General features: G+C 36.7%; 1 protein-coding gene across 1 annotated transcript; it reads left to right on the forward strand.

Annotated features, from left to right (window-relative positions):
* The first annotated feature begins 218 nt into the window (after positions 1 to 218).
* On the forward strand, positions 219 to 11,287 carry LOC123543634 (chitin deacetylase 7-like). Its single transcript, XM_045329706.2, has 8 exons — positions 219 to 381; positions 7,643 to 7,786; positions 8,145 to 8,403; positions 8,677 to 8,775; positions 9,581 to 9,727; positions 10,101 to 10,224; positions 10,516 to 10,642; positions 10,890 to 11,287. Exons 2-8 carry the CDS (start codon positions 7,658 to 7,660, stop codon positions 10,986 to 10,988), a joined length of 984 nt encoding a protein of 327 aa, XP_045185641.2. The 5' UTR covers positions 219 to 381; positions 7,643 to 7,657; the 3' UTR covers positions 10,989 to 11,287.
* Positions 11,288 to 17,974: the final 6,687 nt, after the last annotated feature.

Below are 17,974 nucleotides of genomic sequence, written 5' to 3' on the forward strand. Positions count from 1 at the left end.
GAGGGTCATGTACTTAAAACCTGGATAACACTTGTATTCAAAGGGACAGAGATAAACAAACTTGAGACTGTAGCAGCTAAAACATTAACTTACGCGAAATACAATAAATTGCCGTGGATCATCTAATTTGAATTTACCCTGGTAACAAGGTATACTACCTCCTTAATATGCAAATGAGTTGTTTGAGTTTATATAACTATTTTAACCGATGAAATTTATATCTCCACGTTATTGCAAACAGAACACAATTTTGTTTTTTACTGATATCGGATATGAGACATCAAGAAACTATTTTATCATTTATTCTTCCTGTTGCCTGGATCTTTCATATCGTCAAACACAACAGCGGTGTACGGAGAGTTAATTAGCTCTCGGTTACAGGTAAGTTTTTTTGTTTGTTTTTTTTGTAGTTTTCATAAAATGAATTGTATCGAAAAGAAATCCAGTGAAATTGATTTTTCCTAAACACTTGTCGCCATCATATACAAATTATTTTGTATTAACATAATGTAACACAGAAGAAGTTTGTTTTTTGTTTGGTTTAACGTCAAATCGACACAATTATAGGACATGGCAATTTTCGCGCCTTTTATGGTGGAGACAGACCCCAGGTGTCCCTTCGTGTATCATTTCGGACGGCCTCAGGGTAGAACCAACGACATTCCGTAAGCCAGCTGAATTGGCTTCCTTAAATGAAAAATTCAAAATCACGAGCGAGGTTCGAACATTGGTGTGGGGCAAGTGATTTGAAGTTAGAGACCTTAATTATTATAACGACAAAACAGAAGAGATAAATGTATGCAGGCGCGTAGCTGCTTTTACGCAGATACGCAGCTGCGTAGTGAAAATCTGTAAAGCACTCACAATTAAACTGTCTAATTTAATTTATTTGGTTGGAACAAGAAGTCTATACCATGCAGCTGAGATTATAAGATTCTTTCACTGGTTGTAGGTGCAGATGGGAATTCCCGGCCTCGAGGGTAACTGTTTAGGCGGTAATTAACGAGGCTCCTGCCGAGTTACCATGTAAACAGTTACCCGAGAGCCGGATATTCCAATCTACACCTACAACTTGTGACAGAATCTTTTTCTTGCATACTATTTTCAAGAAATAATAATAAAATTAAAATCAATCGAACAGCTTTCTTTTTAGAACTGTTTCTTATAGCAGCGTATTTAAACAAAGCGCGGGAACCAACGTGAGTAAACAGTCATGACGTTTAAAAGACAAATAACAATGTTTAGTTCCGGTTTTGTTTTATCAGATGCAGCGTAACGTTATGAATTTTTGATAAAATAACGTTTTTTGAGTCGAGAAATATGCTATCAGGAACAAAGAGAAAATGTCAAGGTATGGGATTTTTATTCCGTTTTTTAATAATAAAATATAAATCATTGCATAAATCTTCTGCATATATGTAGTTCGCAATACGTCATTTACGAGAGTGTGTAAGATGGATTTTTCCAGCACCGGTAAAATACCGGAAACCCCCGTCTGGTATGCAAGAATGCTTCATACGCAATCATTGCTTACTTCATATTTTGTTTAAAGTATAGTAAACTGAAGTAATAGCAAACTGGTTTATATTATTAGTTGATTTAACGTGCATTGAAATCTGCCAATAATTGTCTTTGTAGTTTTATAACAATTCAGGTACAGTCATTATCCTACTATTTGATTTCTTAATTTGTAATAATCCTGACCATGTGAAATATTACATTCATACGCCGTCTATGCCAACGGTTTAAAGAGTCAAATTTCTATAATAAAATTATAATACCATGTCAAAAATTGATAAACTGTTGGTTGAGAAATCGGCTTATACAACTATACCCCCAGCAGAGCTATTGAAAAAGTGTCTTTAAAGCGGACACTTTATAAATAGAACTGTCTTGTATGAACGCACCCTATCAATTAACTACCTGCGCGTGAAATTCGTGAACGAAGTCATAAACTATGCCTAACGCAAAGAATGTCTTTTTTCAAGGTGATTAGATTTTGGCTATCTTCTGTTAAAGACCTGCTCCAGTCCTACCTTTTAACCTTAAATTGTCACTGAAAAAGCATGAAAATCCTGACTATGAACAGTGACGCCTGTCAAAATAGAGTCTATTTTATATAAAATTCTATATAAAATGCCTGTGGTTTTGCGTGCTTAAGTGTGGCGCGTGGCCGTTAACTGTTGCCTGTTGTAATCATGGGTTGCATACACACAATAGAATTTGAATAGCTGCGGAGCAGGGCTTTAAAGGTATAAATATTTTAGAATTGAAAAGCCTTTTAAACAACACAAGAAAGAATTATTAATTTCCACTTGTCATCTAACGAAAAATACCATCGAACTTGAAAAACGTAGAGATAGATCTAATGAGAAATGGGGAAACCAGAGTTTCTACATAAAATGATATGTTGATTGTAAACAAAGGGGCAATGATAGCTTCATACCGCAGACAGACAGCAGAGAATATCCGCAACACATGAGGCAATTCACAATCAAATTAAAAATCAAGTGGGCCACGCAATGTGAAAACTACGGTGTTCCGTTAGGGCCAGCGCTGCTCCCTATGAACGCGAAGGCACGTTTGTACGATGGCGAAGCGCGATAGAGTGACCCCAAAAGCAATTTGAAAACTTGAAACTTGAGAATTTTCTTAAACGCTTATTTCAACACACAAAGCATTTTCAATGGCGTTGTACACTCATGCATTAAAAACAGTAAAAACAATTCATCAGTATTAACACAAAGTCTTGATTTGCTTCAATGTAATTGCTGCAGTATGAATTTTAGAACAATGAATAGTAGTCTTTGAAGAAGTGAGTTTTCAACTGCTTTTTGAAGATTTTAACTGATTCACTTTGTCTGAGATTTAATGGCAGTTCGTTCCAAAGTTTTGGTCCAGCCGTACTGAAGCTTCTATCACTGAATGTTTTTTTGTTGTTATAAGGGACAACGTAGCATCCTACTGATGATTCTGACGAACGTAGTGTACGTTTTGAAAATTTACTAGACAAAAGTTCTATTAGATATTGAGGAGCATTACCAACAAAGCAGTTGTACATATAAGTAAGGATCTTAAAATTGATTCTTGCCTTCACAGGTAGCCAGTGCAAGTCATATAATGCCTGTTTTGAACTATCACGCATCTTACGGTTGAGAACAAGTTTGGCGCACATATTCTGAATACGTTGTAATTTACCTACTTCACAATTAGCAACACCATAAAGAATAACATTACAGTAATCCAAGTGAGAAATTACTAATGACAAAACCAATATTTCAGTGGCCTCTTTGGTTAGGTATTTACGGATACTTTTGATCTTGAAATAATTCAACATTGCAGTTTTACATTTCCTTTTTATATGCTCCTTGAAATTAAGTGCGTCATCTAGAAAAGCGCCTAAGTATCTAATACAACTCTGCACTTTGATTTTATCACTGCATATTTTAATGTCTGTGGTGGAACACTTATTCAACTGTTGACGACTACCAAACATTATAAATTCTGTTTTAGATGTGTTCATTTTTAGTTTGTTACTGTTCATCCAATCATTAATAACAGTAGCACAATTTTGAAGGTCTTGAATTGCAGTCTTTTCTGCGATGATTGTTGGCTGAAAACGAACGTTCGCAGTATGGTCATCTGCAAATCCAAACACGGAAATAGATGGGGGTACAATGTCAAAGAGCGTCCCGGCATAGGTCAAATAGAGCCAGGGGCCCAAACAACTTCCTTGCGGAACACTACATGTTAGATCACGCTGAGATGATGATGTTTTATCAACCTTCACACTACAGCTACGAGGTCGTAGGTACGAATCCACCCATTCCAGTGCTGAACCACAAACACCATATTGATTTTTCAGTACGTCGACTAGGATGTCATGATCAACGGTATCAAATGTCGCACTAAGGTCTATAGCTATTAAAGCTGTTACCTCCTGATGTTCCATCCAATCGAGCAAATCGTTCACAAGTTGGAGCAAAGCAGACTCACACGAGTGAAACTGTCTATAAGCAGACTGGTTCTTTGGGAGGAGGTTATGCTTATTGACATGATGATTTAGTCTATAAAGTGCTGCTTTTTCAATTAATTTTGATAAGAATGACAAGTTGCTGACAGGGCGATAATTGGCAAATTTCAGTTCAAGGCCAGACTTTTTCAAAAGTGGTCTGACAGTCGCCTGTTTCCATTTTATCGGAAACACTCCTTGTGTCAAGGAAAGATTCACAAGCCTATTGATTGAAGGCAACAGCTCATTATGGAATGACTTTAAAACATTCGTAGGGAGAATGTCAAGTTCTGATGATTTTGTTTGTAATTGATTGATAAGTTTTCTAACTTCCTCATTTGTGAGTTCTTCAAAGTTTTCAAAAGTTGGCACATTTTTCACAGCCGGACTGAAGTTTTCAAAATCTTTCAAAGACTCTCGTATTTTCTGTATTTTATCCATAAAATAATAGCAAGCTTATCAGCTAAGTTACTACCGTCCTCCACAGTTGGCGTGGGGTTCTCAGACTTGCTTCCAGCTAAGTCTTTTACAAAGCGGTAAAGTTTCTTTGAGTCTCCCTTGGACTCGAGTACTTTCTGGCTTATAGTTAACTCATTTTCTCGTTTTAGAGCATAGTGATAGTTATTTAGGTCTGCTTTGAAAGTTTCATAGTCCTTGGGTTGGCGGAGATATTGTCCACACAATTTCTCAGATCTACGGACCAGTCGTTTCATGGAATGAATATCCTCAGTGAACCAGGGTTTTGGAGCTCTATAAATTTGCATTTTTTCTTTTTTCGGAGCATGTTTATCAAGAAGTATATTAATTTCATCTTCAAATTGCTCTACGTACTGATCGACGGATTCGCTACAAATGGACATATCTGCGAGATCCTTAGCAAACTCAGATTCATCCATGTCTTTAAAGTTCCGAAAAACAACAGATTTGCTGACAAAGAAGCAATAGGGGTCATCTACTCTCCATGTCAAATCATCCTATGAAGTTTCAACATTCTGGGTCAAGTGGTTCTCAAGTTATTGATCGGAAATGTTTTCCATGTTCAGGCCTCTGTGACCTTGACCTTTATTAGAGTAATCCGAAAATCAGTAGGGATCATCTACTATGCATGGCCAATCATTTTATGAAGTTTCAACATTCTAGGTTAAGTTGTTCTCAAGTTATCTGAAATATTTTCCATGTTAAGGCCCCTGTGACATTGACCCTTGATGGAGTGACACCAAAATCAATAGGGGTCATCTACTCGATAAGTCCTGCCATCCTATGAAGTCTGAAGGTTCTAGGTTAAATTGTTCTCCAGTTATTGATTGGAAATGATATGTGACGGACGGACGGAAGAAGGGACGGACGGACAGAGCAAAAACAATAAGTCTCCCCAGTGGGTAGGGGAAACATAATTCCCAGACTTAACCTCCATGTCCAAAACGTTATCTAGATTAAACTGACTTAGTATGAAGTCTGTTTCAAAGTCAAACCTGCTTGCATCGACAGGCTCAGTATATACCTGATTGTTTCCTCGTCAAAAAAAGCGTTTGCCATTTTAACAACTTGTATATAAGGTAGTGATGAACTGCCAACCATTTGAAATTTGAATGAACGGAAATTTCGTGTTATACCACTAGCCGATACAATGTATTTAAAAAGGCACACGACAATAATTCAATGTTTATATTTCGAAAAAAAAAATTATGTCTATTTATTTATTCATTCATTTATTAATAAATATATTCAGTGCATTTATCTTCGTATAAGTCAGATACAGTTACTCGTTTTTCTTCAAAAGTGTCCTCTTACAGTCGTAAGAAACCGTTTCGCTAGGACGAACACCAATTTTATCCTCGGCTTCGCCTCGGACAATATTGGTGTTCGTCCTAGCAGAACGGCTTCTTACGTCTGTAAGAAGACCCTTTCGAAGAAAAACTCGTACTGTATCTATTACAAAGAATCATTTCAAGGCTAAAAGCTTTTGAATACTTAGTAGGACAATTTGTATAACATTGCAGACGTAATTTGTCACGCATAATAATTATTATGTAATTTTCAGATATCATAGATATATCTTAAAATTGTACTTAAATGTATGAAATTATCAATGTTGTAGAAAATAAAATATTATAGAAATCAAATAATTACACCTAGTTAAATCCTGCGCGTATTGCCAAGGTTTGACACCGGTACAAGTAATCTGACAACCAATTCACAGTGAGATAAATATATTCTTTCTTTATAATTGGTGATTACAGTTTTTTCAATGGCCTTATAGGTAACTAGATTATATGTATTATGAAGAGAAGACCTTAAACAACATTCTAAAAAAATGTCCAATCAAGATTTCAGAGTAACACTTGGTTTTATGTGTCGTTGAGATATATCAACAACCACGGTATGTTTTTACCATTTTTTATGATTCAATATTGTTGTTAAAATGTCTACCCAATGCTAATGTTAAAGCCTGAAATTTTCATTTTTTCGCACTTCGCCATAGTGATCTCGCGCTTCTTCATCATGAGCAGGCGATACGCGAAGCGCAGAATCATGATGGCAAAGCGTGAGATCATGATGGCAAAGCGCGAGATCACGATGACGAAGCGTGAAATTGAGATTTTAACATGCGCGAAATCACGATGCAAAGCATGAAATTGCTAAAGTTTCGCGATCTCGTCATTCGCCATCGTTATCTCGCGCTTCGCATATCGTTGATGTAATGAAGACGTCGTTATATCGGAATGCTTTCCCTATGCAAGGTTCATATGTATCAGTTTCAGATTTGGTACTGTAACAGTCTCAGGAAAAATGTGCAGCCTCGATCGGGATTCGAACCTCGGACCTTCAGCTTACCGTGCCAACGCTCTACCAATTGAGCTACTGAGGCCACCTGATACGAAAACCGCTACATTACATTTGTATCAGTATCATGAAACTTAGCATGTTTTTGTTGACTAGTCTAGTATTCATTTTTGAGTTATGGCAAATTCCTTGTAACAGCTAACATATATTTACATGCAGACATAAATCTTGAATGATATATCCAGTCATAATGATATTTTCAAAGTGTGCCACCACTAACCATTTGTTTTGAATTAATACTTGCACATAATATATAACATGGATTTCTAAACCACAGATTGTACGTGCAATATTACGCACATACCTAGTAAAATAAAACATTTTATATAAACAATTTTCGAGCTATGTTTTTGCTTCAAATACACGCTAAAATGCACCATTTGCTCTTCTCACATTGATAAATAATCAAGAGGAGGATACACCGACCCCCTCCCCATTACGTCTGCGCGTACTATTAAAAATGCCCTAGCTACGCGCTTGGTATGGATATTTTGCAGTCAGAATATATGCTTCAAAGTTACCATGTTTTCTACAACTTTGTTCATGAAAATAGATAACAGGTCTGTGCGTGCTTCCGTTTTTCATGTTTGTTTTGTATCAACTTCATTACATACGTATGTGTCATATTTAAGAAATGAGACTCAAATGCCTATTTACAATACAACATACAATAACTATTATGTAACAAGATCCTTTGGAAACCAAGTGATATAGTAGCCAGACGCGGTTTGATTGAGTCTGTTCATGAAATGGTGTCACAAACCTAACATCCAATATTCCATTTAGCAATTCAGACATTCCATGATGCAGCTTTTGTGTCTGTTATTGTCGGCGCTTATCGGACTCAGTGTACAGCAGTGTGATCCAAAAACATGCTTCATACCAAACTGCCGCTGTTACAACGATCGCTCACCTCCAGGTGGTCTTACGGTCAGTACATTATGTGTTTTAAACCTTAAGAATGAGTGCATTCGTTACTGTTTGAGGAAGTAAATGAACGAATTGCATGTTTGGTCGATTGACGTCACAGGTTTACTTTACAACAGAATGAAAAACAGGAATTCCTGTCTCTTTTTTTGTTTCGTTGAATAATCACTTTTTGATTGTCATAAAAACTTATTTCTATCCTTTTTGTTTGAGATTAGTCCATTCAGATACATCATTCAAAGCCATGAACAGTCTTGCTTTTACCATGAACTCGTGAAAAAAGATTTACTGCCTACATGTATCGACTTGTTTGACTTTTGTATTTTTCACATCAGCTAGTTTGACTTTTGTACTTCCACAGATATCTGAAACGCCGCAGATTGTGATGGTATCATTTGAAGGTACAATAAATGCGGAGAATATCAAATCCTACAAGCCTATATTTTCTGGCGTGACGAATCCAAACAATTGTCCAGCAAGGGGAACATTCTTTATAGAAGATTCCGGTACTGATTACGAGATCGTCAAGGCGCTGAGTGATGAGGGTCACGAAATAGGGATTACATCAGTCGATGGGAAAGCCCCGTCTACATCTGATGGATGGATATATATGATAAAAAGTAAGAGCTTGCACTTAATATTAAAAGGATTAATTCTTTTGGAAGACGTTCTTTGTATAAAGAACAGAATTCTAATAGTACCTGTTACCTGTGTTGCATTGCAGTATCTTAAAAACACAAAAGAAATTGTCATTGCCTGATAGAGAATATCGTTTTATAATTAAAAGTAAATGTGATGTTTTTTGTTATGTTACTAACATCTTAGTGGTATACTTAATATAATTCTTTCACTCTTTTCACTTACGTTTCCCATTACATTTTGCTTATTTACAGAGGTGAGATCTCAGCTGATTGGGTATGGAATTGATTTGAAAGATGTGAAAGGAGTAAGGGCACCGGAACTAGCGCCGGGAGGAGATTACGAGTTAATTGGTATAAAATATTTCAATATTTTGCCTTTTTGTAGGTCGTCATGTTAACAAGAGATACGCCGTTAAGGAAAGAAACAGAAAGTTAATTAGTGTCGATTTAAGTGATTGTATATGTGCAGTTTTAACTTATCGAGTCACGTGTACTCTTAACTATACAAATTCACCTTTTCAACATACCGAATCACGTGTACATCTTACTTAGCTACAGATGTACCTTTTTAGCGCACCTAGTCATGTACAAATCTTGATTAGCAACAAATCTACCCTTTCAGCATACGGAGATACATGTGATTGCAAAATAGTTGTGCATAACACAAAGGCACACCATTGGTTGTTGGTCATTTATTCTTACAATATTTCACAGTGTAACTCACTTACTAGTTTGAAACGGAAAAGACCTTGTAACAGAAATTGCAAGTAACATTTTCCGGGTTTTAATGAATTAAGCAGAATGGTACTTACGCCATCAACCTATTTAAAGAACTTTGACAAAGTTGTAATAGGAAAAGCCACGTTTGATGAACGCAGTCTCAAAAACGAAACTGTATTTGTATAGAAGATAAGCAATCACACACAATACATAATAGAAACATTCAGACAAAGAAAAAGACATCACGAAGGCTTAAATGAACACGGTAGAGCAATACTGAAAAACGCCTACTGGCAAACTCACCACTTGTTAATTTAACGTATTACTGTCACTGCAACGACAGATTTGCTTTCCTATCAGATACTTTTTACATGGCATTGCTGTCAAGAGTGCAACGTAAACAGTAATTAATATATATTTCTTCTCCATTTTACAGGTATTGGCAGAAACAAAATGTTATATGATTCGTCATGTTCTAACGCTGGATTGTCAACCGCAGGCACGCTTACCTGGCCATATACATTTGACTACATGCCAACAGCTAGTTGCGATAACGGAAAGGAACCGGCTTCTCGGTTCCCAGGTATATGAACTTTTAACAAAGAAAAAACTGTTCAGTTTAAAAAAGTGAAAATTTGTTGAAAATCTATAATGTAGTTTAGATCCAAACACGCATCAGTTTGCTATTTACTAATTTTCAAACGTTTCGGCTACATGCCTTCTTCAGGGAATAATAATAAACAACGGATATAACGTGATAACTTGTGTTAAGTAAAAATTGCAGGAAACATTGTTGGTTTAAGAGGTATGTTGTAAATATGTCTTTATATAATAACAAGTAGCATCATAAAAATAATATTGAATAAAAAGTTCCATACTTGTTTTTAAACTCTTTCCGCCTTTCTCCTTAGAACGAATTCTCGAGTGCCTTTGAAGAAAACTTATCACTTTTTCAGGGAAATGGGAAGTACCAGTTGCTGATCTGCATGATATTAGTGGAGAAAAACTGCCATGCCCTGTACCGTCAGCCTGCCGAAACATAACAACAAAAAAGGATGCATTTGACCTCTTTTTTAAGGCGTAAGTTTATTGATTGTTACCTTAGATAACCTAATGAAAATAATGTTATTTCTAACATTCTAGGTTTTTCATTTGACCAGTTCATTTTAGAAAGGAAAATTATATCCCGTTTCTGCTAAATCTTTTGTGACTTATGCTGTTGGTATACTTTTCTTTGTGATACCGACTTGGAGTTTTGGCATAAAACAATAAATATATTTAAAGACAGATTTCATGAATTTACATATATTTGCATCAGTAGCATAATAACAGCCAATCCACTTTAAAATTACTATTAGTTTCATATTTCAGGTTTTCTGATCATTATAATGGCAATCGAACTCCTTTTCTGATGATTGTTGATCCGGCATGGGCAAGCAAGCAGGATTTGAGGGACGGAACGACCGAGTTTCTCCAGTATGTTAGAACAGCATTTGGGGTATGTATGATATATAATCAAACTTTTAATGGCAACGAGTAGATAGAGTCTGGTAGCACAGAATACTTACAGTTCTCTAAAACTATAATGGCTACTTTTTATCCTGGAAAATCAGTATCGCTTTGCATATTTTATTATATCTCTAGCTCGTGACTAGACCAAATCAAACAGTGTCTTTATGACTTGGCTTGGTTGCATTCAAGGTTTCTAAGGAATCGTTTTTTAGATTTGTACTTCCTCTTTTCAGAAAAACGTTTGGATAGTTCCAATTCTGAGGGCTCTACAGTGGATTCAAACGCCAGTTCCAATTGCCAATTTGACGACCTTCGCACCGTGGCAGTGTTGATGTTTTTCCTCAAACTTACGAAAAAAGTTGATTATATGTCATTGTTCTAAACTTACGGAATAATTGTTTATTTAAGTATATTATTCTAAAAAGACGCTACGGACTTCTTTCAAAACATTTGTATTAAGCTCGGCTTATAGTTTACTCCTTTGTTTCTTGTTATTTTACAACCTTCAACCGCTCCTTCACTCATGCTCAGTAAGAAATTAAAGTAGAACCAGAAAATGGGCTTGTAAAGAAGTTGAATAACCTTTTGCCTATCTTTGTTGTGTAAAAATATATATATTAGTGTCTTATTATTATTTGTTACAATGGTGTTAGCTTTACTTGTATTCAAATATTGTCTTAAATCTATTTGTATTCAGTTGGTACAATAATACATAGCTTGTCAAATACTACAAATATATGAATTCCTTCAGTATGAATTCAAGTATACAATTATATGTGAAACGACACAATTATAGGTCATATGGCGACTTTCCAGCTAGAGCCCAGGTGCCCCTCCGTGCATTATTTCATCACGAGCGGGCACCTGGGTAGAACATCGACCATCCGTAAGCCAGCAGGATGGCTTCCTCACATGAATAATTCAACGCCCCGACGTCTGTATACTATTTACTAGGTAATAAGTATGTAACTGACCTGACAAATGTCAAAGGCAGGATTAGCCCATAAAGAATTATTTCGGCCCGCACTTATTGTGCGGCTATGAATCTCCCGCCGGCACATTTAACAGAAAATGACTACAAAATATTGGCGCCAGGCTAAGTTGTATCGACGGACAGATCAGTCGGAGTTAGGCCGATGACTGGACGAAGGTTTACGATAGTATGACCAATAATATAACTCGAAATAACGGTTGCAGTTTTCGATTCGCATGTATTTCCGGATGCTGACAAAAAAAAATGAAATTGAGTAATGTACGTTTTTTCGATAACTTCTTTGATAGACGAAAAACACTTTAACAGAACATATTTAAAAGAAGTCAAGATTTGTTGCTATTTAACAACGATGAAACCCACAAACAGTCCCCTGGTGGTTTAGTTAATATCTTAAAGTAATTAGTATTGTATATTTTCCAACCAGACTTGCGTGTGACGTAAATCACAATTGCATTGTCATATATTTTGGCAGGTCAAGCACACCCCCTCCCCCTAAATACACACACGCACACACGCACACAAACAAACAAGGAAGCAATGCAGATATGGAAAATAAAAATTAACATGTAGTTTCTGGTGTACATGAAGCTGCTTTCGTTAAAGTAAGAACAAAAGGTCAGTCTTGGAAATTAGGAGTCTGGCTGCTTAAGACAAGTAGCTGCTTAATACAAATGGCCTCTGAGGCAGGTTCAGCTGTATTCCGCCGACATGATAAAATCCGTCGGCAATGCAATATGTTCTATTTACTGAATACACATCCCAGTAATATATTGACGGGGTCAATGCACACCCCAGCGCTCTTAAACATTGCGAATTACAGCATTAACAAGGACTCGAGCCAATTTTACGACACATAAAAAATGTCCGAAATTTTGATCGTTTATTGTCAGTACATTATGCATTAAACTATCTGCTCTTCCTTTGCGACGAGTACAGATCAAGATTAGTCTGCACATCCGTGCAGGCTGATCATGGTCTGCACTGCTATTCAGTCAGTAAATTTTCAGCTTTTGTTGTTATCGTTTTTAAAATCATCGTAATGTTTAAATTTCATGCATGAATTCTGCATCCGCATTTTGACTTTGTTTGTTTGTTTGTTTGTTTTGGGTGTAACGCCGTTTTTCAACAATAGGTTTTTGATAAATGCGTCTACCCATACATTGCGAATGCGTCAGGTTTCATCAGATAATCATTGATATATCTTTCTCACGCAAAAGTAAACATTTTATGGAAATCTAAACAACATCTATTTTTTGCAAACGAAAATTCAATCTGCGTAAATAGTTTTGGTATTTCGGTATCCTGATCTGGATGTAGATTGGTAGATTGATAGATTAAAATGACGTTAAATGTTATTTTAAGCGCAAGCTTTTTTAGCTCACCTGAGCACGAAGTGCTCCAGGTTCAAGCTTTTGTGATCGCCCTGTGTCCGTCGTCAACAATTTGACTGTTAACACGCTAGAGGTCACAATTTTAGCCCAGGTGAAGCCCAATCTTAATGAAACGTGGTCAGAATGTTAACTTAATAAAATCTTGGACGAGTTTGATACTGGGTCATCTTGGGTCAAAAACTAGGTCATCAGGTCAAATCAAAGGAAAAGTTTGTTAACACTCTAGAGGTCACAATTTTAGCCCAATTTTAATGAATCTTGGAAAGAATGTTACTCTCAATAAAATCTTGGAAGAGTTCGATATTGGGTCATCTGGGGTCAAAAACTAGGTCAACAGGTCAAATCAAAGGAAGAGCTTGTTCACACTCTAGAGGCCACAATTTTTGCCCAATCTTAATGAAACATGGTCAGAATGTTACCCTCAATAAAATCTTGGAAGAGTTTGATATTTGGTCATCTTGGGTCAACAATTAGGTCACCAGGTTAGATCAAAGGAAAAGCTTGTTAACACTGTAGAGGCCACATTTATGACTGTATCTTCATGAAACTTGGTCAGAATGTTAATCTTGATGATCTTTACATAAGTTCGAATCTGGGTCATCTGGGGTCAAAAATTAGGTCACCAAGTCAAATCAAAGGAAAAGCTTGTTAACACCCTAGAGGGCACAATTTTGGCCAACTCTTAATGAATCTTGGTCAGAATGTTACCCTTAATAAAGTCTTGTACGAGTTTGATATTGGGTCATCTGGGGTAAAAAACTAGGTCACCAGATCAAATCAAAGGGAAAGCTTGTTAACACTCTAGAGGTCATAGTTTTGGCCCAATCTTAATGAAACTTTTTCAGAATGTTGCCCTCAATAAAATCTTGGATGATTGGGATATTGGGTCATCTGGGGTCAAAATCTAGATCACCAGGTCAAATCAAAGGAAAAGCTTTTTAACACTGTAGAGGCCGCATTCATGACTTTATCTTCTTAAAACTTGGTCAGAATGTAAATCTTGATGATATTTAGATTAAGTTCGAATCTGGGTCATCTGGGGTAAAAAAAACTAGGTCACCAGGTCAAATCAAATGAAAAGCTAGTTAACACTCTAGAGGCCACATTTATGACCATATCTTCATGAAACTTGGTCAGAATGTTAATCTTGATGATCTATAGGAGAAGTTCAAATCTGGATCAGGTGGGTCAAAAACTAGGTCACAATGTCAGATCAGAGAAAAAGCTTGTTAACACTTTGTGGCAGTATCTCTATAAAACTTGGTCAGAATGGTAATCTTGATGATCTTTAGGCTAAGATTAAATCTGGGTCAAGTTGGGTCAAAAACTAGGTCACCAGGTCTAAATATCAAGGGAAAAACTTGTTAACATTCTAGAGGCTACAATTATTAATGTATCTTCATGAATCTTGGTCAGAAAGTTAACCTTGGTGATATTAAGGTTAAGTTCGAACCTGGATCGTGTGGGGTCTAAAACTAGGTCATCAGGTCAAATCAAAGAAAAAGCTAGTTTACAAGCTAGAGGCCACATTTATGACCATATCTTAATGAAACTTAGTCAGAGTGTTAATCTTTAGGATCTTTAAATCAAGTTTTAATCTGGGTCAGGTGAGGTCAAAAACTAGGTCACCAGGTCAAATCAACGGGAAAGCTTGTTCACACTCTAGAGGTCAAAATTTTAGCCCAATCTTAATGAAACTTAGTCAAAATGTTACCCTCAATAAAATCTTGGATGAGTTTGAAATTGGATTATCTGATGTCACAAACTAGGTCACCAGGTCAAATCAAAGGAAAAGCTTGTTAACATTCTAGAGGCCACATTCATGGCTATATCTCTTTGAAACTTAATCAGAATGTTTGGCTTGATGACCTCTAGGTCAAGTTTGAATCTGGATTATATGGGATTAAAAAAACTAGGTCACCAGGTCAAATCAAAGGAAAAACTAGTTAACTCTCTAGAGGCCACATTTATGACCTTATCATAATGAAACTTAGTCAGAATGTTAATCTTAATGTTCTAAAGGTCAAGCAAGTTCCAGTCTTGGTCAAGTGGGGTCAAAAACTATGTCACCAGGTCAAATCAAAGTTACAGATTGTTATCAATCTAGAGGCCACATTTATTATTGTATCTTCATGAAACTTGGTCAGAATGTAAATCTTGATGACCTATAGGGTAAGTCTGAATCTGGGTCATGTGTTGGTTCAAAACTAGGTGAAACTTGGTCAGAATGTTAATCTTAATGATCTAAAGTTCAAGTACCAGTCTGGGTCAAGTGGAGTTAAAAACTAGGTCACCAGGTCAAATCAAAGTTAAAGCTCGTTAAAAACCTAGAGGCCACATGTATGACCATATCTTAATGAAACTTTGTCAGAATATTAATCTTGATGATCTGATCTTTAGGTCCATGGGTCAGATGAGCGATACAGGGCCTTCAGGACCCTCTTGTGTACCTGATACCTCTGATGAAATAAGCATTTTAGTTCTCCCTTTACATGCTTGAATACCAATGTTTTACTAGGGGCCTCTATGGCCGAGTCGTTAAGGCCGCTAACTTTGAATCACTTGCACCTCACCGATGTGGGTTTGAGCCTCACTCGGAGCGTGGAATTCTTCATAAGAAGAAACCATCCAGCTGGCTTAAGGAAGGTCTTTGGTTCTGCCCGGATGACGCCCATGATAATATAATGCAAGGAGGAGCACCTGGGGAAAAGCCTAAATTAAATACTATCCTACAGTAGGACCAGCTTTTACCTTTGTAAACAATATATAATTTAGAATGAAGGAAATATCAAAGGTGTTACCATTTCCCATTCCTGGGCGGTGCCAACAGTGTGCGTCTGTCTTTATTTTTAGGGCGGGCCATATGCTTGCAAGGAATCTACCCTTTCCTTTTCCAAGATAATTACAGGAACAAATCAATCTGTTTCAAAAACGAACTTGATAAATCTCATGCAAATGATATTGTTAAACTAAGAACTTGAAATAGCCGCTTAACTCCCTTTAGGCTTTACATTTTATTGCATTTTTTCACACTTTACGCACAGGCGTATCGGTATATGCCCAGGTACGCCCCTGATGTATGTCGTTAAATAATGACAAAATGTTCGGGACCTTCCTGATCAAATTATAGCCAAATGTATAATTCCATATATGACTTTGATAAAATATCACCTTTCTTGAAGACTGAATAAAATTTGTTTTCACAAAGTACAAAAACGTAACGTCATGAATAGATATAGGAAGGCGCACTAAGCTAGTCGAAATTTGATATAAGTGGTATTGTTTCTTGATGTCTATAAAGTGCCAATTTTTTCGATGTTTTCCGGTTCCGGTTTATGTACACAACGCAGACTGGTTGTCTGCAAGAACATCCGAGCACCCCGAATCAGTCACAGAAATTCGTAAACCGCCAACATGATTTTTTTTCGTAATGAAAACTGTACATGCAACTAAAAAACACTTTTAAAACAGTTAGGAAGTGTAAAGGCCATCAAGTTTCTGCGTGAAGTGCAAACAAAAAATCCTAAAGCCAGTGCGAGAACGCGGTGAATGACGTTACCGTCACAGCTTCCCATAAATTTTGCGAAGTATGATATTCGCTGTAAGAGGTATGATGACACTAAATGTAAACTTCACTGTTTAGAGCGAAGTTTCACTTTCTTTTGAGTGTTGAATATTTCTTCGTAAAAAGTAGATATATAAAAGATAAATCCCCATGCTAGGCAGTGCCTTAATTCATATTACTTTTTAAGATAAAAATTGAAAAGCGTTTGTCATGCTTTTACTCCAGGTAAACTGTCTCGATTATAAATATCTATTTTTGAAGTCATTATCCACTACTTCAGCTATAGCCCTATTGGTTACGACGACGGGAAAATGTCTTTATTGCAGCGGCGGTCCGGGGTTCGATTCCCGACGCGGTCATCTTTTTTTTCTTGATCTGGAACTTTTAAAATATGTCAGAAACAAAAATTCATATTCTAATGTTCATACTATGATCAAACTTCAATTTGAAAGAAAGATTATTTTAGCCAAACCTGGAGGCATGCCGCTTTAAATTAATATTGACTTCTGGTAATTATTAAAGTGGAGTACATATGTACTCACTGTGTGTGTGTTCGGGTTTAACGTCTTTTTCAACAATTTTTCAGTCATATAAAGATGACAATGCCCAACTTATAAAATTGCTGCCTCACTGGAATATCACGCCGTAGACATGTGGCATGATATCACACGTCACATTATACTGACACCGGGCTGACCAGTCCTAGCACTACCCTCTTAATGCTGAGCGCCAAGCGAGGAAGCTGCTAGTACAAATGTACCATTTTTAACGTCTTTGGTATGACGCGGCCAGGGATCGAACCTACGACCTCCCGCTCTCAAAGCGGACGCTCTACCACTAGGCTACCGAGGTGGTCAAGTGGAGTTACTAACATGTAATAAATAGAATCTACCACTTGATTAAAACGATTTATCACTTATGTGTAATAATACAAAAATGTTACAAATTGAATTTAACCTGATGTTGTTCATTGCTCAGTGAACGCTGCTTATTAAGTAAACTGTTTCCAGTTGTTGCTGCGCATTGAGAGCGATTAAAAGATACGATTCATTACAGAAACAATAATAGAACATGAGCCTTCACAGACTCTGGTACTGCTAGAACATTCCTCTTCCTTATAAGTTCCTCGGCGGCAGTATACACTTTTGCGAATGTAAAGATATTCAATCTTACTTCATACATTTGCTAAGATGTGGACAGAGAAAAAGAGTCAGTCGCATCCTTGTTATTGTACGGCTTCTGGGGCTTCTTTTTGTTGTTTGGCCGACACGCTAAGTGCATCACACGAGCCTTTTCCATCGCCTGATTCAAAATTATTCGCTGTTTAATTGTATGGTGGCAAATACTGCGATATCATTGTAATGTCTA

Source organism: Mercenaria mercenaria, chromosome 1, assembly GCF_021730395.1.
Source record: "Mercenaria mercenaria strain notata chromosome 1, MADL_Memer_1, whole genome shotgun sequence".
NCBI classification, from domain to species: domain Eukaryota; kingdom Metazoa; phylum Mollusca; class Bivalvia; order Venerida; family Veneridae; genus Mercenaria; species Mercenaria mercenaria.